This window comes from Bos mutus, chromosome 10, assembly GCF_027580195.1.
Source record: "Bos mutus isolate GX-2022 chromosome 10, NWIPB_WYAK_1.1, whole genome shotgun sequence".
In the NCBI taxonomy this organism is placed as follows: Eukaryota; Metazoa; Chordata; class Mammalia; order Artiodactyla; family Bovidae; genus Bos; species Bos mutus.
Window position 1 is genome coordinate 20,171,214 of NC_091626.1, and position 24,194 is coordinate 20,195,407.

The window sequence follows — 24,194 nt, forward strand, 5'->3', positions numbered from 1 at the left end:
CGGTATATCAAGGCTTAGGGGGGTGCCCAGCTCACCAGATAGTTATGTACTTAAAAAAAAAATTTATTGGAGTTTAGTTGATTTACAATGTTATGTTAGTAATTTAAGTACTTTTTAATGTGAGAATGAGATACAGTATAGAATGTTCTCTATATTTTGTTTATGTCTGGGACTGTCTGATGTAATTTCTATGGTTGAGACTTGGGAAGCTCAGCTGCCAGTGCCCAAAATGAGAAAAGGAAACTGTGATGGTATAAAGGAGAGAAGCAGGGACTAGTGGTTTGCCATGCCCACAGTGCTCAACTGTGGAACCATCTTCTTTATTTGCCCCTCTAAAAATAGGGGGAATCTCAAATCAGATTCTTGTAAATTGTTCAACAGCGAAGAAGAGAAATCTCACCAACAGGAGGCTCATAAGCCAGTGTGTGTAAAACAGGAGTATTGCTTAAAGTTCTGTTGAGTAGAAAGTAGTGATTTTGCCAAGCCCCTCCTGGATCAACTTCCTCTTAGGAGGTATGAACCTTTCACTTACTGCCCTGTCCTAAGAGCACATGCATTATTTTCAGTGAAGGGGGTCAGGGAAGACAAGACCTCTCTGGATTATGTGTGAGCAGAGGCTTCAGGCTCCTGTGCTGTGGGCTCCTAAGCCATGCTCCTTCCCTTACCACTCTGCACTGTATTTGCTTGTTGAAATGCCTCCCTCACCTGGCATTGGGCTCCAAAGGGCCAGAGACCATGCCACTGCCACTACCTCCACCCACTCCACACTAGACAGGGCCTGGCACACAAGATATGCTCTATAAACACTAAGTGACCATAACCACGTGAGCCGGGGAGTTCCCAGGAAGGAAGGTTCCTTCCTGCCCCTCCATCCCCCGACCAGTGCTGAATGGACAAGTGAGAAGAGCAGCAAGAAGTAGACACCGGAAGTGCGGAAGCTTGGCCGGGGTTAGGAAGGTCTCTGAGCCTGAGGGGCAATAACAGCCAGCGTTCTAGGACAGGAAGAGAAATATGAGCTGTGTGATTGCCTTTGTCTGTTGTGGCTGCTATAACAAAAACAACAGAAATTCAGTTTTCACAGCTCTAGAAGCTGGACGTTCAAGATCAAGGGGCTGGCAAATCAGGTGTCTAATAAGAGCCCACTTCCTCACTTGCAGATGACCATCTGCTCATTGTATCCTCAAGTGGTGGAGAGAGGAGCTCCAATTTCTCTCTCTTCTTACAAGGACACTAATCTCATCTTGGGGACTCCACCCTCATTACTTTATCTAAACCTTATTACCTCCTCAAAGCCCCACACCTTAATACCATCTCACTAAGGGTTGAGATTTCAGCTTATAAATCTGAGGGGACAAAATAAATCTGCAAACATGCAGTCCATCCCAGTGATGAAGGCTTACTCCATCCCCCGCACCACAGGAGCCTCTTTGCATGGATTATTTCATAAGATCCTTGCACCATCCGAAATTTAGGAATTGTTAGCCTGCACTAGACAGATGGGGAGACCAAGACTTCAGGAGAGGACCACATAGGTCACAGCCATGGAGTCAGCATTCAAACCTAGTTCTATTGTGTTTCCGACACAGCCAAGTTGCTTTAGCATGGATGCCATTTTTACACCAGCCTTCATTAATCTTCATTCCCACCTGCTCAGTTGTGTCCGACTCTTGGTGACCCCATGGACTGTAGCCCACTAGGCTCTGCTGTCCGTGGAATTTTCCAGGCAAAAACACTGGAGTGGGTTGCCATTTCCTTCTCCAGGGGATCTTCTCCACCCAGGTCTCCTGCATTGCAAGTGGATTCTTTTTTTTTTTTTTTGCAAGTGGATTCTTTACCATCTGAGTCACCAGAAAGCCCATAATTGAGTCTAAAGTTAAACAAAAAACCTGGACATTAGCTCCATTTTGATCCATTTATTGACAAATCAAATGGAAAAAAAAAAAAGGTCACAAACAAGTATAGTATTATAAATGTGGTTAACAGGGAATGGGTACAGCACTGGGAAGGGAGAATGAGGTTGAACAGACCATCAGAGGGAGGACGAGGAAGGGAAGAGGAGGGGGACATGCAGCGGGAGGAGGCGGGGGAAAGAGGTATCTGCTAAAAACCCCACGGCTCACCTTTCAGTGTCTCAGTTGTCACCCAATCGTTCTTTCCTGGACAGAATTAACAGCTAGAAATGGTTTAAGGGCAACACCTAAGTAGTTTGTCTACAAGATTTGGGAGATGGGGAGTTGGATGGAAGATGGGTACAGGATTTTAAGAGCTTCTCTCACTTGAACCCCCATCTACGGTGAACAGTGAACTAAGAAGCTTAATCCTAGTCCCAGCTCAGCCACCAACTCTGTGTGACTTTGGGGAAGTCACGTCCCCTTTCTGGGCCTTTTCCTTTGGCTGTAAAACAAGCAAAGTGGACTTGATGGCAAGTTCTACTCTGGCTCTAGCAATATCAAGTGTTTTGGCAACATGAGCTAGGCAAGGAGACCGGCTCAGCTTCAGAGAAATTAAACGACATAGAGGCTCAGCCAGAGTGACACAGTGCTGGCCTCCACCTCGAACCCTCTCTGTTGGCAGCAGCAGCAATTCAGAGGGTGAGTGAAGGCACACACACCTGTGGGAAACGCACTCTCCCAGTGACTGATCTTTGCAAGAGTGGCTGGGGGGTGCCAGGGGAGGGCCAGGATTGTCTCTACACAGAAGGCAAATCGAGGGGACTGGGGTGGGATGGGAGAACCCAGACAAAGCAGCCACACTCTGTAGGGTCTGGGGATGCAGCGCACAGGGGCAGTGGGAGGAGGCTGTGGGTTTCGGGGTGGGGCTGGAATGAAGAGCCACGCCAGCACCACACTGTGCCAGACTGCTCATTTCAGTGACCCCCCGCCAACCCGAAACAGAGGCCTGGGCCCCTTGGTCTAGTCAAAGCAGCTCTTCAGGTAGAGATGCCACACTTGGCATCAAGATCCTTGACTCCTGTGGGGTCTATGTCCTTAAAGCCAGGGTCAGGGAGTGTCTCCATTGGCTGGAGTCAAATGAGGTAGGCTGACTCGCTCCCCCTTGCCCTTCGGAGCCGACAGGCAGGACGAGCCCACCTGGCTGGCCACCCTCCCACCCCAGCTCTAAGCCTCGGGGCCCAGGACTGCCAGTCCTTCCTTGGTCAATGGGCAGGCCTAGCCTGGCCTGAGAAAGCGGTCCATGAGACCGAGGATGGGTGCCTCTCCTTAGCCTGCATGGATTTGTCTCAGCTGCTACGGCTTCAAGGGCAAAGGTTCCCCAAATGGACAGACAGGGGAGGAGCCCGTATCCGGGGTTTCTGTTTGACAGGGGAATGTGGTTTCAATTCTGAGGTCTAGAGCCACACCTTTTCATGGTAAGGACAGCCAGGAGTAAGATTCTGAGCTGTGCGTGTGTACGTGTACATTCTCACTCGGGGAGAGACACTGAACTCGGTCTACCTCGGGAAAGGAACTCTCTGCTCCCCAGGGTAGAATTGCCAGAGGCCCACATCTGACAGCCTTCAGCAGATTCTCCCAGTACCCCATACTGGGGATGTTTCATAGGGACGCTGGTCCCCAGTTCAAGGCAGTTCAGCAAAGCTTTGTGAAGTAACTTCTCTACAAAAGGCACAGTGAAGAGTCCCGGGGGTAGGGGTGGGGAGGCTGTGAGAGCATGCCTGGGGGCAGGGGGAGACCTAGCAGCAGCAGCCCAGGACCCTGGGAGGGGGCTCCCCCACCGCTCCAGCTCACTGCTCCAAGACCTTGAAGGACAGCGGGGTGACGCTCTTGGCAAAGGGCTTCATCAGACTGCTAGGATAGATGCACCCAAGCTTCTCCGGGGTAGGGAAGCCCCAGACCCTGTAGAGGGATGGGCTTAGCCGGTCCCCGATATAGAAGGGACCCACCCACTTGGCACTGCTGCCGTTCCTGGGGAGGGACAGCACGAGGACCTGGTCCCCCACGCTCCACTCCTTCTCCTGCCTCTCACGCTTGAAACGCCTATTCTCAGCCTTTTCGCTTGTCTTCTCGGCCAGCCTCCAGTGGAGCTCCAGCAGCTCCCTCATGAGCTGTAGCAGGAATAAATCCATCTTGAGCCCTTCAATGTTCGCACTGCTCATCTCCCACCACAGGGGCTCGGTCAGCCTCTCTTCGGCCCCTGTCAGGATATGGAAGGGCGAGGCCTGGCTGGAGGAGGCCCTGAAGGCCAGGTGCAGCAAGGGCAGGGAAGCCGCCCACTTCTTGCCATGCAAGAAGATGAACTCCTTGAGGGCCCTCTTGAATTCCCAGTAGGCCCCGGAGCTCGTCAGGCAGGGGAACTGGAGGTCCCTGCTCGGGGAGGCCACATGAACTCCGAGGGCCAGCCCACAGCTCACCAGGACATGGCGGGCAAACTGGGGGCCCTGGGCAGCCTCCAGCCTCACGGGAATGCCCCACCTGGCGAACACATGCTGAAGCAGCAGCTGGGCCACAGCCGTGTGCGTGTAAGGCTTCAGCGGGAACGCCTCCACCCACCTGGTGTTGGGGTCGGCCACGATCAGCACGTGCTTGTGGCCCTCCTCGCTGACAGTGACCGGGCCCACCACCTCAATCTGCAGGTTGGACCAGGGGGCGGTGGACCTGAGGGGCCACAGAGACTCAATGACCTTCACCTCACTGCCTAGGAGATTCCGGGGGATGCAGAACAAGCAGCTCCTGCAGTAATGTCTCACATGCTCCTGCATCCCTGGCCACCACCCCAGCAACCGCAGCTTCCTATAGGTCTCCTCGGGCCTCTGGTGGGCCCCCATGGGGCCATCGTGCACAGCAAAAATCAGGTCCCTCCGGAGCTGCCGTGGGACCACCCAGACCCTGGGCCTCTTGTCTCCCTTGAACATAAGCAGGCCGCTCTCCTTGTCGAGGCTGAGGGAGCTAAAGGCGGAACTGAAGGGTGAGGAGTTGGATACCTTCTGCCCGGCCTGCAGCTTAGCCATGGTATCAGCCAGGGTGCTGTCGCTCCGCTGCAATGCCAGCAAGTCAGGCCTCTTGCACACAGTACGGGGAGTCACTACGGGGGCCGGCACGTCGTTTGGCAAATTCCAACACTGATCGCCCCCCTGGGCACCCTCCTTGGCTAGGGTGTCCACCGTCACAGCAAACAGGGAGCCCCGGTAGGAGGTTCGATAGATGAACGGGAGGGATGAGAGGCCAGAGGTGAGGTCTATGATGTAGGAGAGCAGGCTTGGGTGAGGTAGTGGGGTCCCGTCGGAGGAGAGGAAGCCCCGAGCCCTCCAAAGGGGCAGGAGCTCCCAGAGGAGGCTGAAGATCCAGTTGCAGTGCGTGAGGAAAACCACGGGCATGTGGGACTGGCCAAAACGCTCCAGGCCACAGGCCACGGCCGCCAGGTGGGCATAGGTCGGGGTGTAAGGGGAGCAAGAGAAGGAGAGGGAGACAGGGGGGCTGGTGGGAGACAGCACATAGAGACCGAAGCCCGCACACCACTCATCCTCCCGGTAAAAGCAGTATCCCGACATGTGGATGCAGACAAAAGTGGACAGGTCGGAAAAAGGAGGCAGAACCTGGAAAAATCGAGGCATGGAAGCCGTGGGAGTCAGCAGCCGGTTCTTCCCCAGCAGGCCCTGCAGAAGGGTCAGTTCCAGCGCTCTCTTGCCCTTGTCCTGTACCAGGAGGGCCCATCTGATCAACCACGCTTTGGCAACCCTGCGGCCGTCCCACGCCTCAGGGTCCACAGAGGTCCGGGAGGCGTAGAAAAGGTCCAGGACCACGGGGGTGTCCCCAATGTAGCGGGAGAAATGCTTGAGGGCCCAGGCCACGGCGTAGGGGCTGTCTCCCCCTGACTGCGGGCCCTCGCTGTCCTCGTCGGGGAGGAGGGGTTTTGAGGTATAGGCTACAGGGTGCTTCCTCCCCGAGTGCTCCTGGTACACAACGGCCGTCAGGGCCACTTGGCTCACCGTCACCTCCAGGTGGAAGGGCAGCTGGGGGTTGGGGACCGACAGGCAGAGGGCGGACACCAGGGCTCGCTTCAGGGCCAGGAAGGCCTTCTCATGGTCCAGCTCCCACCGCCAGTCCGGCTTCTGCTTGAGCAGGCTGTGCAAGGGCGCCACAAGGGCTTCATAGTCGGGGATGACGTCCCGGTGGGAGTCCGTGAACCCCATAAAGAAGGAGAGGGCGGTGAAGTTGCTGGGGATGGTCAGCTGGGCCAGCTGCGCAAGGACCTGCTGGCAGGGAGCCTTTCCATCCCAGGGGATGCCCAGCGAGGGAGAGGCCACCGCCGGCTGGAGATCGATGTCCAGGGCCTCATCCTGGGGGTCATGGAGGCTGAGGCACCGGAGGATTTCCTCTGAGAGGGAAGGGCACTCAGCCTTGAACACGGACATCAGCGAAGAGTCCAGGTCCTCCTCCTCCTCCTCAGCCGGCTTCTGCATCTCCTGCTCCTCTCTCTGCTCCTCGTCCTGTCTCTCTTCCTCCTCCTGCTCCTCCCTGACTTCTTCCACATTCTGCAGACTCTCCGGGGGGCCAGGGTCCGTGTCGTCCCTCAGCTCAGAGATGCTGGCCGAGCTGGGAGGAAGAGTCTTCCACACCTTCAGGAAGTTGCCAATGTCAGTGTCCAACCTACACCAAAATAGCAGAGCAGAAGGGTCTGATGGAGGAGGTGGGGGACAGCCTGCCCAAGAGGCCACCTGAGGCGAAACCCAATGGCTTAGTGCCCCTGAGGCCAGGTCAGCCTCCCACACAGCACGACCTGCCCAGATACTCCCTCCAGCCCCAGAATCACTAAACCGCAACGTCAGATATTCATCTGGGCTTTGAAGGCTTATTTAATCAAAACCTCATTGATCAAGTGACATTTCCAAGCAGTTTTAAGCCAACGGTTTGATAAGAATTAGATGATTGGTCCTTCCAACCAGACTCTAGGGTAAGCAAGCCAGGGGAGCTCAAGAGAGGGAAGGAGGCCTGACAAGGGGCTTAGGAGGCACAGCACACAGGCCTCGGCCACAGCATTTTTCTTCAAAATGGGGAAATGGGACTGGGGGACCTGACCCAGGAAGCAGTGCCCTGCCCAGAAGGTGCCAACCACAGTCCCCTGCTGGGCCCAGGGAACTGGGAGGCTCAGAGTGGGTGGGAGCCAGAGGAACTGAGTTACTGCAAATCAGTTGTGCCGGCACCAGCACAGTGACCTGGGGAAAGTACTTGAGTCTCAGGTTCCTCATCTGTAAAATAAGGATAGTGGTCACACGTATCTAAGTCAAGCTGTGAGGGTCAAAGGGGGAAAGACACGTGGAAAAAATTCCTCTTGGTATATACTCCAGACATAGCTCCCCCTGCATGCAATGAAACAAGAATGAGGTGGTTCACCGCAGCACGGGTGCCCACAGCATAACACAGAAACTGTCAAATGGCCTCCCATCAGAGACCCCGTAAACCTGTCGGGCATTCATGCAATGGAATAGGGAATGGACGTTAAAGCCAGCCACAGGAACTAACATGGCGCACACCTGGGAAAAACAATCAAACGTGGGGACAGATGCCGGCTGTGGAAGGATACGTACAGTACTCAAGCGTGCGTGCAAGATTGTAAACTGTAAAACCATACTGTAATTAGTTTATGGATGCAGATGTGGGTGGAAGTACAAAGACCTAAAAAACTCAAGTTACTCTGCTCACTATTAAGCACTAAACAAATGTTGGCTAGCACCAAGGGGAAGCTTCCGGTCAGTCCCAGGAGGAGCTGGGAGGTGGCAGGGGGTTGGGGAGGTCCAACCCATTACCTGTTTGGCTTCTTCAGAAACTCATCCAGGGTGGGGCCATCACGGCCCAGGGGGTCATCGGGCACCATGAAGAGATTCCCCGCAAAGGTGAAGGGCAGCAGGCTGGGCCCAGAACAGAGGAAGAAAGGTCACTATGGAGCTCTTGACCACTCACACCCTGTTGGCAGCTGGAGCTGAGACCAATATATCCTCCCAGCAGGTGCTGGTGAGCACTGGTCCAAGGCCCCTCTCCCTGCCTCCAACCATCCCCTGCCAGGGGCTATCTGGCACCCACGGGGAAGGAACAGCCCAATCCCATGGAAGCCGCCTCACCGATCTTTGACCATCAGTTTCTTGGAATTATTCATCAGGACGTGGAGCTGCTCATTGGTAACGATGATGCCATCTGTCTCTTCCGCCAGCTTGACCATGAACCTGCAGGGAGAGGGGGGTCACTATAGACCCAGTACCCAGCCTCTCACCTCCCCAGTCCTCTGAGAAACTGAACTTGTAGCTTCCTGTTGAGAAGTGTAGGACAAAAACACTGCCCTTGATAGTCAGGGAGCCAGGGCTTGAGAGCCCATCCTTGTCTATGCAGCTAGCTGGAGAACCATGAGCCCCCGGAAAGGCAGTCTGAGATGCACATCCCCCAGCTGTCTATGCAAACAAAGACCCCTATTTTACACATAGGCACTCACATACACATGCTTAGACACACACACAGAAACCCACGCCTTATCCACATCCACACATACCTCTTTATTGCTTCGGTTTCCGTACCTGTCGATCAAACATAAGATACCTACCCTTGATCGCCGTGAAAATTAAACTGAATGAGACAATACGCTTAAGTGTCTAGCTCAGTGCCTGCTACACAGCAGATATTAATATCCAATACTCCATGATTATTCTTCACCAATTGACAACATTCATGTACATGCCAAGCCACATTTACATATATATGTATGCATCTATACACATGTAAAAACACCTACCTGAGTAAACATATCCATTTTTCCAAGGATCACTTCTCCTTGAAAGAGGGCTGTGACCAGGAAAGAAAGCAAAGGCTACCTACTTCTCAGCATTTGCGGCAGCAAGCAATTCTAGCAGCCTCGACCATGCAATCCCACAAGTGCCCAGCAGAGGGCCCTTCTGCTGAAAAGCCGTGTGTGCTAAGTCGCTTGTCTTGTCGGCTACTGTGCAACCCTATGGACTGGGGCCAGCCAGGCTCCTCTGTCCATGGGATCTCCCAGGCAAGAATACTGGGAGTGGATTGCCATGCTCTTCTCCAGGGGATCTTCCTGACCCAAGGACCAAACCCATGTCTCTTAAGTCTCTTGTGTTGGCAGGCAGGTTCTTTACCAATAGCGCCACCTGGGAAGCCCCACAGAAAAGCTTTCTTCCCTCAAACCCAGGCCTGAATTAAAAGGCATTAGAATCTGTATGCAATGCAGGAGACCTGGGTTCCATCCCTGGGTTGGGAAGATTCCCCTGGAGAAGGGAATAGCTACCCACTCCAGAATTCTTGCCTGGAGAACCCCATGGACAGACCATGGGATCACACAGAGTCAGACACAACTGAGCAGCTAAGCTAACACTTGAGAGTCTTCCCTTGTGGCTCAGACGGTAAAGCGTCTGTCTACAATGCGGGAGACCTGGGTTCGATCTCTGGGTCGGGAAGATTCCCTGCAGAAGGAAATGGCAACCCACTCCAGTACTCTTGCCTGGAATATCCCATGGACGGAGGAGCTTGGTGCATGCTACTGTCCATGGGATCGTAAAGAGTCAGGCACAACTGAGCGACTTCACTTTCACTTTCACTTTAAAGACCTTATGCAGGATCTAAGCTGCATGCTTAGGGTCTATGCTATTGAAGGAAGGATGCTTGAGCTGCCCCACCCAAACCTGAAGGCTGAGTGGATACCATGTCTTAGGGAGGAACCGAACTTCTTTCTGCCTGGCATGGGAGGAGTCTAAGTGAAGCCAAGACCTGTGCCTGCTGGGCATCGACTCCAGCCCAGGGCCAGTGAGCTGGGAGGGCCTTCTCTGCCCCCAACAGAAGCAGCATCACAGGATCCCCCTGTGCACATTGGACCTGCAGTCACGTGCTGCAAGATTGACAAATAGGGAGTCATTCGGCCTTTAGCTAGGAGGCAGGGGCAGTCTGACTCCATTTTCAGAGCCAGGGCTCCAGCCACACACACACCTCCTCCCAGAGCCAAGGCGGTAGGAGGAAAAGACTATAGCAATTCCTTGAGAAAACCTCAGCTTCAACCCAAACTGGCACCCAAATCAGCTGCTGGGGGAAGCGGCTTGCTTGAAGCACCAGGAGTCACCTGGGCTAGTCCCATCCAAAGACAGTAGAGGGTTTCAGCCCAAAGCTGATGGGAGAGGAAAGCCTATTAACTCAGAGAAATGGGACTGCAAAGTCCCAAATTCAGGAACAGTCCCTGGGCTTGAATAGAACCATCTTGGAGCCCTTTCCTCTCTGTGTTCCTCCCTCTGCCTACAGAGGGCCAGTGCACCACACTTCCCTCTCTGACAAGACCCTCTGACATGTTCGCCTCCATCTCCCCAGAGCAGATGAAGCAAGACTCTGCCTCACACATCAGTGAAGCCCAAGCCCGGGGCCCCACAAGAGAAGGCCTGCAAAGCCACACACCTGTAGTCGTAGGTGGTGATCTTCTTGCCATTCTCGAGCTGGGAGGGGGTGATTGAAAGCATCTTGAGGGAATGTAGCTTTGTCAGAAAGTGGCTCTCTGGAAATGAAAGGCAGAAGACAGTGAGGGTCAGAGGAAGCGCCAAGAGGAAAGGCTATGATGGGAACAGAAAGGCAAGGAAAAAGAAGGCGTGGTGACACCGGAGGGGCTGGGGGGCAGGGCACAGCTCACCTCTCACCCTCCGGTTCTTCTTCAGCTGCCAGGTGGGTACAAACACGGTGACCTCTCGGTGTCCCCGGTTCCAGAAATACTGCACCGCCATGGCAATGCCCCGGCAGGAGAAGAAGTGCTGGAGACCGTGCCTGGAGGTGGGGTTGGGGTTAGGGGTACCAATGAGGGAGCAATTTTCTGCCCTAGGAATGGCCCTGCCTCTGCACTCTCCTCAGAACCAGCCCAGGACAGCACAGGGCATCAGAAATGCCAGGGTATCAGCATCAGCACCAACCGTGCCCTCTCCCTTCCCTCCTTCTTCAAATAGTGAGCACCTACTGGGTCCACTCACCTGCTCGTGTGCGTGTGTGTGTAGGGGCCTCCAGGGCAAAAGGAAGAGGGCAACCTCTATAACCAAAGAGCTCAGTTTAGGGCTGGAAGCAAACATTTGCTGACCACGACCATGTGCTGGCAATGTTCTCAGCATAGATTCTACGACACGGGCAAATGAAGACACCTTGCACGTATTCATGCTGACATATGCATATACAGCAGGAAGTGCTGTGCAGGGACCTGATCTCTACAGGTTGGCACGGTGAGGAAAATCCTCACTGAGATCAGTGCTGGGCCTTAAGGGTTGGGCTGAACATTTGAAAACTGGGGTTTACAGGCCCCCTGCTATGTGAGGCAGGCTGAAAGGGAAAGATTCTGGGCCTGGGCAGATCTGAACCCAAAGGCCAGCGTGGCCCCTTACTGGCTCTGGGAGCTTGGGCAAGACGCATCACTTCTCTGAGCCTGTTTCTGTCTCTATCAAGGGAGAACAGAAATCCACCTTGGAAGGCTGCTATGTCGATTCCGCAAGCACTGCCCAGCACACAGTAGCTGCTCAACACGTGCCTGTCCCTCCCCTTTCCCCCACTCGAACCCAATGGCACCCCAGGGTGCCCCCGGGGATGGCCTGCTTGAACTCCCCGGCAGTCCCAGTCCACCCCAGGCCCAAGGCTACTCACACCATGGCCACGCTGCTGCCATCAATGACCACCCGCCGCAGCTCCGGGTTCCCGGGTTCTTCTGACAGGTCCAGCTCGAAGGGTGTATTCAGGGCCTCGTGGTACCTCTGGAAGCTGGTCACTGTGTTGCTTGCCTGTGGGTGGCGAGTTGGCTGCCTTGGGGTCCCCTCCCCAGCCCCCAGGAGCCCTTCCACCTGAGGCTGGCGCTTGCTACTGGGAGCCAAGGTGCCACTGCACTGTGGCCCCTGACTTCCAGGCTGCCCCTGGCCCTTCAGGAAGGAAGCACTGCCCCTTGACGGAGGCTGGCTCTCACTCAGGAGTTTGCTTGCATCCAGGGTGGACCCCGGACCTGCGGGTGCCTTCTGAGCCGCCGGCGTTTTCGGAGTTCTGGAAGTTTGGGGGGCGGCAGGGGCTTTGGGAGCTGTAGGTCCGGTTTTAGGGGCAGGCGCAGTCTGGGCTCTGGATGTCTGGGGACCTGCAGGTGATGTTTTGGCTGCCTGCCTTTTCTGAGCTGTGGGAGTATGGGGAGCTGCAGGCGCTGGTTCGCCCACAGCGGCCTTTTGCGCTGTGGGCACCACCTGAGCTTCTGGCTTTGTTGGAACTGAAGGCACTTCGGAGGCTGCACGTTCTTCGTGGGCTGCTGCCATCATCTGGGTTTCAGGCACTTTGGGGGCTGCAGGCAGCACTGGATTTGTGGGTGGGGTTTGAGCTGTGGGCACTGCAGCAGCCATGGGCACTTTGAGAGTTTCAGGCACTGTCTTAGAGTCAGGTCCCGATGGAGCTGTCAGCCCCCCTTGAGCAGCAGGCACCCCTTGCCCAGTGGGTGGTGCTGGAACGGGCCCCTCTTCTGGCCTCTTACAATCCCACTGCACACTTCCTTGATCCCCCAGCTCACTTCTGGCTTGGAGCTGGGGTGTAGAGGTCAAAGGTGGCCCTATCTGTGGAAGTCCTGGGATAGACTTATCCTTTACCCCTGAGCCTCCTGAGACCACCAGTAAACTCATGACTTTTTTGGGGGTCTCTGGCCTTGGGCAGTTCTGTAGGGCTGCCTCTCCTCCCGGCCCGCCGTCTGGTGTACAGTCTGGGCTTTCCACACTGGGCAGGGGAACCAGCTCCTTCTGTTTCCATCCCAGATTTAAGGGCAAAGGATTCTGCCCTGGCAGCTTGAACTGAATGGGGCCCAGTGGCCTCTGCCAGAAAGGGAAACTGAAGCACGCCTGGGACAGGAGCCAGGCCAGGTGAAGAGAGTGCAGTTCATTGATCCTCCAGAAGGTAGCAGCAATAGCCCCTGGCCACATGGGTGCAAAGGTTGGCCCTGGGGTCCAGGCCTTCCAGGGTGAGCACACACTCAGGGCTGACACTGGAGGCTGGAGGGGGAGCTTGTCTTCCCCTCTCCGGACTTGCCTCTGCTGGGACGAGGCTTGGGTGTGATCCACGGAGTCCTGGCTGCTGCTGGCTTGCACTGACCCTTCCTCGCGAGCACAGTCCACACCACCTTGGTTGTTGGAAGTGACCCTGGAGAAAACCCGAGTTTGTTGGAAAGGTGGGAAGGTGAGTTAGGTTCCAAACTCTTTCCCTGGGGTTGGGGCGCAGAAACAGGAGAGAAGACAAACTGATTCTCCAGAACTTACCGGACCAGCTGGTTTGCTGTCTCCTGCTGGGTGCTCAGGCCTGGGGTACCCGAGATTAGGGCCCCTGTGGCTCCCAGGCTGGTTAATCTCTTTGAATTTTCTGGGCTCCCCATCTCCACAAAGGGGCCAGGACCGTCTCCCACGGCCACCATGGTTGGACCTTCCTTTTGCTGGTGGGTTGGACAGATCAGGAGCTCAGAGTCTGAGCGGGAGTCGGAGGTGCCGATGCGGCTGAGCCACTGGATGATGTCCTCCTTGCCAGCGGCATCCCGCACCAGGCTCAGCAGCAGCTCCTGGACCGCCGGGGGCAGCTGCAGCAGGTCCCCGGCATACTGGTCACCACGGATCCAGACCAGGGCCCCAAAGGCCCGGGTCACCTCGGCTTCCCAGATGCCGCGGGGAGTGAGCAAAGGGGCCGGGCCCCAGCGCAGCCGCCCCACCAGCTCCTCCAGCCAGTTCTGGGTCATGACGAAAGACTCGGTCAGCCCGCCCACCATTAGGGAGCCCGGGGGGCCGGGCACCAGGTAGGCCAGGGTGCTCCAGCACAGGCAGTCCAGGAAGAGGCCCTGGGCCCCGAGGAAGGCGCAGTGCAGAGCTGCTGGGTAGCGGACCTCCTTCCATAGCTCCGGGTTGCACAGGCCCTTCAGATACTCCTGCAGCCAGTGGGGAAAACAGGAAGGAAGCCAGCTGTTGGGGGCCCGTCACTGGTGCTCACTCCCCTCACTAAGCACGTGTACTCCCCCTGCTCACTAATAAGCCAAATGACCCATTCCCCCCACCCCAACTCCTGCCCGGGACCCAGCCCTCTCTCCCTGGTACTGCCTCCTCACACACTCATCTTTTTCCAGGGAGCTTTGACAAATGGGGGAGGGGAGTACCTGGGCTTGGAGTCAAGGGTTCTAGTTCTAGTTCCAACCGGACCTCAATATGTTAGGGGTACTGTGAAAACTATCACCTTCTCAGGGGCTCAGTCCCTCACCTGTAAAAAGCTGGATTAAATGAGACACTCCCAAGAGCCAGTCCTACCCTGGCATTCTAGAATTGTGAAATAGCTGAGGGGATGGAGATGGCACATTACTGAGTACCCTCCAAGTTATTAACTCTCCCTTTGCCTAGGTTTCCTCATCTGTAAAATGGGGATAATGGTTTCCCCCTCATTAGGCTATCATGAAGTTTCAGTGCGTTAATACAAAGGAAGTGCTTAGCTTGAGCCTGGTACAATCTATTCCCATTTTTCAGGCTCAGAAAGGCCATATCGCTGACCCAGGGACACACAGTCAGCGGTGACTGGGTGAAGACCACAGCTGCCATCTGTCTGGGTCTGAAACCAGAGCTCTTTCCACCTCCTCGGGTTGACTACACAGTGACTACGGGGTAATCCTATGAGATTCTGGTTAATCCCCCTGCAGAAGCTCTCTGGCACAACCTGTAACTGTAACCATGGTAACTCTGTTGCCCAGAGGGGACAGAGGAGAAGATAAGTCCCTGGTCTGGTATCCAAGGGATCCCCACAGATATATACAATGGTTGAGCCGGAAGGGTGGCCTCTGGCTGTCTGGGCACCAGGCCCTCATGTTTCCAGGGCTCACACACTCCGTCTTTAGAGAGCATTGGGATGGAAGAGGTTGGGTTCTTCCACTCTCTGACTGAGTTCCCCCAGCATGACCCCACGGGCTCCAAGGAACCATGGGAATCCCCTCTTAATCGGCCAACCCTGATGACTGCATTCATCCTCAAGCGCCTCCTCACCCCTGTGTCAACCACAGTCATCCCTCTTCCTGCCTTCCCCTGACAGATCCATAAGGAACAAATGCTCCATTTTGGATCTCCAACAGCCATCCCAAAGACCACATGGGGTTCACGGTATTCAGACTTGTAAGAGTTATTCCACCTGGTCAGACTCACCCTTGCCAGGCGGTGGGTAAGCGAGGTTGCTCAGGTCTGAGCTTACCTCTTCCACCTGGCCCAGGTCATGGGAAGATCCCACATGCCATGGATCAACTAAGCCCATGTGCCACACCTACTGAGCTGGTGGCCTAGAGACCAGGAAGCACAGCTACTGAAGCTGGCCCACCAGAGCCCGTGCGAACAAGAGACGAGAAGTGACTGCAACGAGGAGCCCACGCACTACAAACAGAGACTAGCCCCACCCACCGCAACCAGAGAACAGCCTGCGCACAGCGCAGCCAATAAGGAAAGAAATACAATTTAAATATAGATTGGAAATGAGGTGACTTTCAAAATAATAAATCTGAACTGATATTTACTGAGTATTTGCTAGGTGCCAGGCTCTTTACATACATCAACTCGTTGATTCCTCTCTCAGACCTATATGGAAATTACTATCCTCCTCATTTCAGGTGAGCAAGAAAGGACACATGTCTGAGGTCACACAGACAGAGGCTGGGATACTCAGGCACTCTGACTCCAAAGTCTGAGGTCTTAACCACGATGCTGTCTATATGCGCGTGTGTTCTCAGTCACTTAATCGTGTCCAACTCTTTGCGACCCCATGGACTGTAGCCCATCAGGCTCCTCTGTCCGTGGAATTTTCCAGGCAAGAGTACTAGAATGGTTTGTGGTTTCCTGCTCCAGGGGACCTCCCTGACCCAGGGAGAGAACCCGAGTCTCTTGTATCTCTTGCACTGGCAGGCGGATTCTTTACCACGGAGCCACTAAAGAAGCCAATGGCGCGTTAGAGAAAAAACAGATAAGAAAAAAGGCGTTTACATCGAGAAAATTTCTGGAGAAAATTTCCTGCTTTAAGCCTACCCAGACCTTTACATCCAGAAAAATCAGGAGCAATTTTCCTGCTTTAAGTCTACCCAGACCTTTACATCCAGAAAATATCTGGAGCAATTTTCCTGCTTTAAGCCTACCCAGACCTTTTTCTCCAAGAGAAGAAGTAGAGAAGAGGCAGGAACGAAGTACACACAGAAAAATGTTGTGTATTTGTTATTTGTTAAATATATTGCCCAGTGTCCTGTGAGTCATCGGTCAATGTGTAAGTTAAATAAAAATAATACCACCAGACAGCTTACTACTGCTGTATACTTTATCAGTCCTGACTTAGGATTCTTCTTTCTCATAAGTCAGTTACCATTCATTGTCTGCTTTCCAGAAGCACACCAAATTACACTGCAGAACACTCAAAAAGTTAAAAAAAAAAAAAAAATGGCAGCACCAAAAAACTCCAGAATTAGGACTGAAGGAGAATCCAAAAAACTCCAGAATTAGGAGTGAAGGAGAACATTTTTTAAAAAGTGGACTCAGGGGACTTCCCTGGTGGTCTAGTGGCTAAGACTCCATGCTCCCAATGCAGGGGGGCCAGGTTCAATCCCTGGTCAGGGAACTAGATCCCACACGCTTCAAATAAGAGTTCACGTCCCACGACTAAAGACTAATCCCACAAGCTGCAACTAAGAACCAGTGCAGCTAGTAAATTAAAAAAAAAATTAAATTAAAGGTGGACTAAGATGAAGTTGTTTGAAGAGCAGTTAGATCTGGGAGCCTACCTACTCCACTACACAAAGGCTGAGCAACTACCACCCTACCCCCTGAAGTTTGTTCTGCAGAAGCTGATCAGTGTACTTGAGAGTGTGGGTACCATACAAAATCATGCAGGAAGAGAGGAAGGCCGACAGTGAGGTCTACGGTGAGCAGTGAGTGCAGAGAAACTCATTCTTCTCATTCAGAGATTCAGCCATAGTAACCAACAATGGATGAAGGCAGATGCCCATACAAAAGGGTCTCTCTGGGGCATCTCAGAAGAGCGGGGGAAACTACAAACTTCCAGAGAGAAAAGAACACTTCACATCAAAGGACCAGGGACCAAGAATAGCTTCAGATGTCCCCAAAGCAAGAAGTCAATAGATTAATGCCTTCTCACTTCTGAAGGGAAATAATCTTCCATGTATAATTCGATACCAGCCAAACTGTCGATCAAGTGACCTTCAGATATGCAATGGAGATACTCAGATATGCAACCCCAAGAATCTACCTTCTCTAAAGCCTTTCTCAGGAAGCTACTGCAGAGCATTTTCCAGCAAATCAAGAAAAGAAAAACCAAGAAAAGAGACCCAACTCAGAAAAAAAGCAAAGACAATCTCCAGAATGATTGTGGAGAGAAATTTTAGAATGTATTCATCCATTCAAGAAATCATTACTGAGCATCTACTATGTATCAAGCATTGCTCTGGGAGGCATAGAGGGCATCTAGTTCAGGTTGAAGAGTGGAATTCCAGAAACAGGAAGGCTGATCTCAGTTATCAGCATGATCTTTAGCACAGCACCATCTTTCTAACTTAATGACGCTACTGACAGACGTGCTCCACCAACCCAAGACAAAGACACAGCGTTCAGGAAACAAGGCGTTTAACAAAGAAAAGGGCAAAAGGATGCCAAGAATGACAGCAAACAGGAGTCTCAGGATGATAGCCACACAAGCCTGACCAGAAAGAAAGAAGGGCGCCCCCGGGAAAAAATCTGTAACAGGCCGCCTTGAATCAAAACCTTATCCTTACAGAAAATTGTCGTGAGCAGCTACTGAAAGTTATATAAGACTTAGCAATGAGTTCAAAGGAAAACAAACAGGAAAGGTGTGAGCTCTTTACCTCAGAAAAATTGAAAAGTAAGATAGAAAACCTAATTACAGTATACTTCAGTGTTTAGATGTGAGTGATATTTGCATGGGCATAATGTTGCGAATAATAAATACAGATTTAACAGAAAATGAAATATAGTTATATTGGGAAGAAAAAAGGGATGGCAATATAAAGGAGCTAAATCCTCACCTATAATGAAAGTGAAAGTCGCTTAGTCGTGTCCAACTCTTTGGGATCCACGGACTATACAGTCCATGGAATTCTCCAGGCCAGAATACAGGAGTGGGTAGCCTTTCCCTTCTCCAGGGGATCTTCCCAACTCGGGGATCGAACCCAGGTCTCTTGCATTGTAGGCAGATTTTTTTTACCAACTGAGCCACAAGGGAAGTCCAAGAATACTGGAATGGGTAGCCTATCCCTTCTCCAGGGGATCTTCCCCACCCAGGAATCGAACCAGGGTCTCTGCATTGCAGGCAGATTCTTTACCAACTGAGCTATCAGGGAAGCCCTCACCTATAATAAAAGGAAGTAAAAAGGTATCTAAAATTAATCCAAAGATACAGGATCTACATATTTTTTAGGAATGTGGAGATGCATAAATTCCAGAACAGATATTTTCTACAGGGAAGAGCACAGAAGAGGGAGTTGGCAGGACAAGGCAAGGAATCACTGCATTATACTGTGGACTTTTAAAAAATTACTGGACTTTTTATTATTTTGATAAAGAAAAATTAAGTTCAAAATAAAGGAGGGATTCCCTGGCAGTTCAGTGGTTAAGAATCCTTGCTTCCATTACAGGAGGCACGGGTTCGATCCCTGGCCAGGGAACTAAGATGCCGCATGCTGCAGAGCCAAAAACTAAATAAAAATAAATGTAAATAAGCCTCTTTTTAAAATTGGAGTGTAACTGCTTTACAATGTCATTTCTGCTGTACAATAACATGAATCAGCCACACGTATGCAGGGTGGGAGGAACTGAGGGAGTATATTGACATATATACACTACCATGTGTAGAATAGATCGCTAGTGGGAAGTTACTGTACTGCACAGGGAGCTTAGCTCTGTGCTCTGTGATGACCCAGAAGGGTTGAATGGGAAGGACGTGGGAGGGAAGCTCGAGAGGAAGAGAGATAAATATATGCGCAAGCATCTCTTTTAAAAAATAAATTAAAACAAGTAATTAAAGGAAAAGGATCAGGTGCTCACAACACAATTATGTGTGCTGGTAAGTTGTAGGGAGCCAGTTGTGGGGAGGGCAGTCCCGATCTGTAGTATTTTCCAGTTTCTGTGGTGTAACTACTCCCATCCTGGCTGATTTCAAACTATGAACAGGACTCCACTGGCTCAAAAACTTCCAAAACTTTGCAACAATGGGTCAGCAGGAGCCAGTTTCAGCACACCCCTGGCCACTGCCAGCTTTCATGGTACCGCTCACAGTCAGTGTGGGGCAGGAACAGGCTGACTTGCACGTGAGAGCCAAGCCCAGAGTCAGCAGACCACACCCTGCCCCATGGCTCCCCGTCTCAATCTCGAGCTCCCCATCACCTCATTCCATCATCTCGAACGGTCACCTGTTCTCTCAGCACCCAACCCTTCTTCACACCGTTGTCAAGGAGGACAGAAAAGCTGAGCAGGGCTTGTCTCTGAGAGAATCTGATCATTAAGAACTCTCCTTTCTACTTGCTGATTTCACCTCAGAAAGGCCACGCCTCCCCAGGGCTTGTTTTTGCTGCCTAGGAAATGTGATTTCCAGCAATGCCTTCATTATTTTTTAAATCCCACCACAAGAAAACTACTTCAAGGTACTTTCGAGTTCTACAGAGATTTCCTAGAAAACCAGTGCATATAATAGAAAAACACACCTGAGCTCTTCTCCAAAGAAGCCCGTACCCTTCTTGACCCCTTCTTCCCTCACAGACAGGACATCCATCACCCCTTCTCCATCCCACAAGCTTCAGTCTCACTGAGCTCTCTCTGCCAGCTGGCTATGTATATCAACTCACTATCAAGGTACATGGTTCTGTGTCCTTACAGCTGGGATTGGGGTCAGCCACAGCACCTCTACATGGAAACTCCGAGACATCCTTCTTGTGTGCTCAGTCATGTCCAACTCTTTGCGACCCCATGGCCAGGTTCCTCTGTCCATGGAATTTTCCAGGCAAGAATACTTGGGTGGATTGCCATTTCCTCCTCCAGGGGATCTTCCCAACCCAGGGATTGAACCCATGTCTTCCGAATTGCAAGCAGATTCTTTACCACTGAGCCACCAATCAGCTGCTCAAGACATCCTTATACATGGGAAATTTTCCTGCATCACATTGCTGAACCTTGGAAAGCATTTCATCCAAGCCTCTCACTTCACAGACAAGGAGACAGACTCAGAGAGGGAAAAGAACTCATTCAAAGTTATATAGCTTGTTAACCACAACATTTACTGACATCTCTACCCTATAACTCTCCACATTTGCAAAAGTAAGCATGCATTACTTCAGCTGACTCTTAACAACTCTTTCATGAAGTGAGTATTACTACATTGTTTTATAGATGAGGAAATAAGCTCAAGAGAAGGTCAGTGATTTGACCCAGGTCAGCCAGTTAGAAGGTAGCAAACCCCAATCTCCAGCTCTTTCCACCACACCCATTTGTCCCAGCAGTTAACTTGGTGACAGCAAATTGAGCCCAGATCTCCTATTTCTAGAACAAAACCTCACCCTCCCCACGTTCCCTGCCCTCCTGCTCCAAAGCTCTACTCATCTCTTCTTTCTGCTCATTCTTTACAATAAGGGAGGGAGTTACCCAAACCCCTCATGCTGCTTCCATCTTAAACTGTGCTTTTCTCCAGAAGAAAACAGGTGGGAAAGAGCTGAAAGGATGGGGCGGGATGGGGGGGATTGGAGAAAGCCACTGGCTGCACTAGCAGGGCCTGGGGTGTGAGGGAAAGTCAGTGGCCCCAGGGACCCTGAGGCAGCAGTGGGAGCAGGAGTAGCTGAGCCTGGAGAAGCTGATGAAGGATGTAAGTAGGAGTGAGGGGAGATAGACACCCCCAGTCTCACAAAAGGGTGAGCGGGTGTCTTTCAAATTAACAAAAAGATTAAGACCCCCAAAGAACCTGAAGGCTCCTCGGGCTAACCCGCCTATCCCAGCTACTGAAAAGTCTGCATCTCCAGGGCTCCTGCACATCTGCTATGTGGGCAGGCACCCCTCCCCTCCCCCAGCACCTCTGTCAGAACTGGACAAACTGCTGACGAAGCAGCTCAGCGGAGGGGCTGAGGCAGGAACTTTCTAGCCTGCCTGTCCACTGGCCAGCGTGTTCTGGGCCTCCCCCACCCATGGCCTTGACCAATTAGGATACTGGTAGAGACCTAGCTGGGGAAGGGGAGTGTGCTGGGGTGGGGTGGGGTGCATGGGGGAGAAGGGTGGCCTGGGACTGAGGGAGGCTGTAGTATTCCTACCAGGAAAAGATAAGATAAGGGAATCTGGGGGAAGAGGGAGACCTTGGCCATGACGGGGGATCAGAGGGAACCTGATAGGCCCAAGTGGAGGAGAAGCGGGTGAGAGAAGCTAGAACAAACGCGCGAGAGGCACACGGTGACCTGGCCTGCCCAGCATCCAGCCCCACACAGCAGGCCCTTTCATCTGAAGCCCACAGCCCTCCTCCCAGAGGATTCCCACCCATCTCCAAAGCCTGCTGCCTTCCAGAGCAGCTGCACCTCTGCCCCTGAGCCCCTGTAAGAGGCCGCCTAGGGCATCAGGAGTGTGGGGCGCTGAGCCCAGAGCCCCTGCCACCCCCACCTACCCTACCCTAAGTGTTCCAGGAGGCCCCTGACACTCTCCAGTCCCCAATACCTCATCTGTAAAATGCCAGCATTTCTCTAGCGAAGTCTCTAATGGCCCCTCCTGTCCCAGCACTCAGGCTCCGAGGCGCAGCCCAGGATTTAAGGAGACTTACATGAAGGCAGAAAGACCTGGGCCTTCCAGCCTCTGGGTGGAGAACAAAGAGATATGCTGTACAGACTACAGAAATACCAGACCTTAAGTTGCTCCCCGATGGAGGAATAGGCTGTAAATGCGGGCCCTGGCCAGGGAGGGCTCCTGGGGGGACGCACAACGCAGAGCCTTTCTCAACACACTTGAGGGACTGAAGTGACACGCAAGAGAGGGGTGGGGCAGAAAAGAAAGAAGGAACCAGAGGGAAGGACCCAAGGCTGCAGAAGTGGAGAGGCAGGGAATGGCCCAGTACCTGCCCGCCATACTGCCCAGTCCAGGTCGGGGGGCCTCTGGGGACCCTTGCCTCCCGGGTTGGGGGGGGGAGGGGGGAGGGAAGTGGGGCGAAGGGAGGGAGAAAGGTCTGGCTGGAAGTGATAAGAGGCCAGACGCTGTTTACCTTGGCTTTGCCCATGTTCTCCCTGGGTCCCTCGAGCTGCAGCCAGAAGTAGGGGGTGTCCGGGCGGCTCTGGAAAGCGTTCAGCTTGACCCTGAAGATGCGCTGCACTTGCTGCCGCTGCCGCTGCACCCGGGGCTTCGACTTGGTCTGCACCATGAACCATTCCTGCGCCGGAGGGTCGCCCCCGGACAGGAGCATGGCTGCCCCGCCCGCCCCTGGAAGAAGGGAGCCGACAGTGTCACCGGCGTCCCCGGGCCGGAGGCGCCTAGGCCACGCCCCCTCCTCCGGGCGGCGCGCCCCCGCCTCGGCCTGGGTCCCCCCGACACACACACCCCACCCCCGGCTCGCGCACCCACCCGCCGCGGCTCGGGCGCCCTTCCCCCGGAGCTCCGAGCCTTTCGGCGGCGGCTCCCGCGACAATCTCTTCCTGCCAGGGGTTGCAACGGGGGTGGGACCGATCGGGCTCCCGCCGCCCTTCCCTCCGCCCCCACCCTCCCCCGCTTCACCGCCGCGCCAGCCCCTCCAGGATGAACTTTAGCTGCGTCTGCCCGGGAGCTTAAAGGGGCGCGGAGGGAGGCGGCGGGGCGGGGGAAGGCGGGGAGGGACGGGCGGGGGCGGGGGTCCTGAAAACCTCTGCCTTCCACTCAAGTCTTGGGCCCAGAGCCAGAATCCGGGGGTCAAAGTTAATTTCCTTCCACATTCCCCTTTCCCCAGGGGAAGGGAGAGGAAGGAAGGGCACCCCGGTGGGGGAGAGGGGGCTTGGTTTCGGGCACCCGGCCTTTCTCTCCGTTCCTCCAGCCAGCCCTGCCGCCTCCTAGGCCTCCCAAGAGAACCGAGAGCCGCGCCCCTCCTTCCCTCGCAGGAAAGGGTTAAAGGAGAGCAGGGTGGGGAGCCTGGGAGGCTGGGGCCTGAGGAAAACTCCGGGCCGGAGACCGAGCAGGAAGGAGAGGGTAAAAGCACCGCCCCCGCGCCCCCCCACCCCTAAGTCTGGGGACAGCCTGGGGCTGGCAGGCAGCCCAGACCCTCCTGAAGCCCCCAGGGCTGGAGGGGCGGGGAGAGCGCCCGAGTTTTCGGGAGTTTTCAGACTTGCGCTGTTTATGAAAGCCTTTCTGAGCAAGTTTGAGCTAAGCCGAGAGGGGAAGCTTTAGGAAGAGAGTGAGGGTCTGGTTGCTGACAACCTCTGAGGGTTCCCTCAACCCCTGACCTGCCGCCAGTCAACTGCTAGGCCTCGGTGGTCAGGAACCAGCCCTGGACTGGGGGGCTGCCGCCAACATCCTTCTCAGGAGGCATCAGGGGCACAAAGAACACCTTATGCAGCCCTGTGGCCTGAACAGAACCCGGCTCTGTGGAGGGCAGAGTTTGCATCCTGGGCCTCCGGGAACTTCCTTTTCCAACCCCAAACCCAGAGCCTCTGTCTGACAGGCATGAGTGTACCTATGGGGACAAAGGGCAGTGGACTTTAGGCCGGCCTTGGGACATCTGGGCTGCAGGGGCCATGGCACATTTCTGTGCAGGCAAAGAGCCAGGGGCACCCCACTGCAAGGAAGGGGCAGGGGAGAGGGGCGCACACCCAGTCCTCTGGTCTGGATTCAGCCCCTGCTGTACCACACCTCCACTCCTACTTACCCTAGGTTGGAATCCAGAAAAGGGGATCTATGTCATCTCTGGCTCCGAGGCCTTCTGCTCTGCCAGGTCTGCTGTCCCTGGGCTGCCCCTCCAGAGCGCCTTGCAGCAGAAGACCCTCCAGTGAAGCTGGAAGCTCCATCTTTCTCCATTCTTCCCACTTCTAACTGCTCTCCCTTTATCAGAAGAAGCGCCTGCTTCATTGTGCCTCAGTTTCTCCTCTGAAGCAAATGACAGCCGCATACCCATGCCCCACCCCTCCTTCCTTGAATAAACACTTATTTCTTGTTGCCCTCTTTCAACTGACTGTGAACTGCAGGCACAGTGACA

At 53.7% G+C, this 24,194-nt stretch overlaps 1 protein-coding gene across 1 annotated transcript; it reads right to left on the bottom strand.

Moving 5' to 3' along the window:
• Nucleotides 1-1,898: 1,898 nt before the first annotated feature.
• On the bottom strand, nt 1,899-23,134 carry NYNRIN (NYN domain and retroviral integrase containing). Its single transcript, XM_070377415.1, has 9 exons — nt 22,598-23,134; nt 22,242-22,456; nt 13,253-13,905; nt 11,622-13,136; nt 10,633-10,763; nt 10,404-10,500; nt 8,072-8,173; nt 7,760-7,861; nt 1,899-6,602 (listed from the first exon to the last, which is right to left on the bottom strand). The coding sequence occupies exons 2-9, from the start codon at nt 22,437-22,439 to the stop codon at nt 3,740-3,742; spliced, it is 5,661 nt and encodes a 1,886-aa protein (XP_070233516.1). The 5' UTR covers nt 22,440-22,456; nt 22,598-23,134; the 3' UTR covers nt 1,899-3,739.
• Nucleotides 23,135-24,194: the final 1,060 nt, after the last annotated feature.

What these genes read in the sequence shown, in the direction of transcription:
- NYNRIN (XM_070377415.1), bottom strand. Translation starts at nt 22,439, where the DNA reads ATGCTCCTGTCCGGGGGCGACCCTCCGGCGCAGGAATGGTTCATGGTG. An exon ending in ACAGCAAACCAGCTGGTCCG is followed by an intron (nt 13,137 to 13,252) that starts GTAAGTTCTGGA and finishes GGTTTTCTCCAG; the next exon opens with GGTCACTTCCAACAACCAAG. An exon ending in GGCAGCAGCGTGGCCATGGT is followed by an intron (nt 10,764 to 11,621) that starts GTGAGTAGCCTT and finishes CCCCACCTCCAG; the next exon opens with GCACGGTCTCCAGCACTTCT.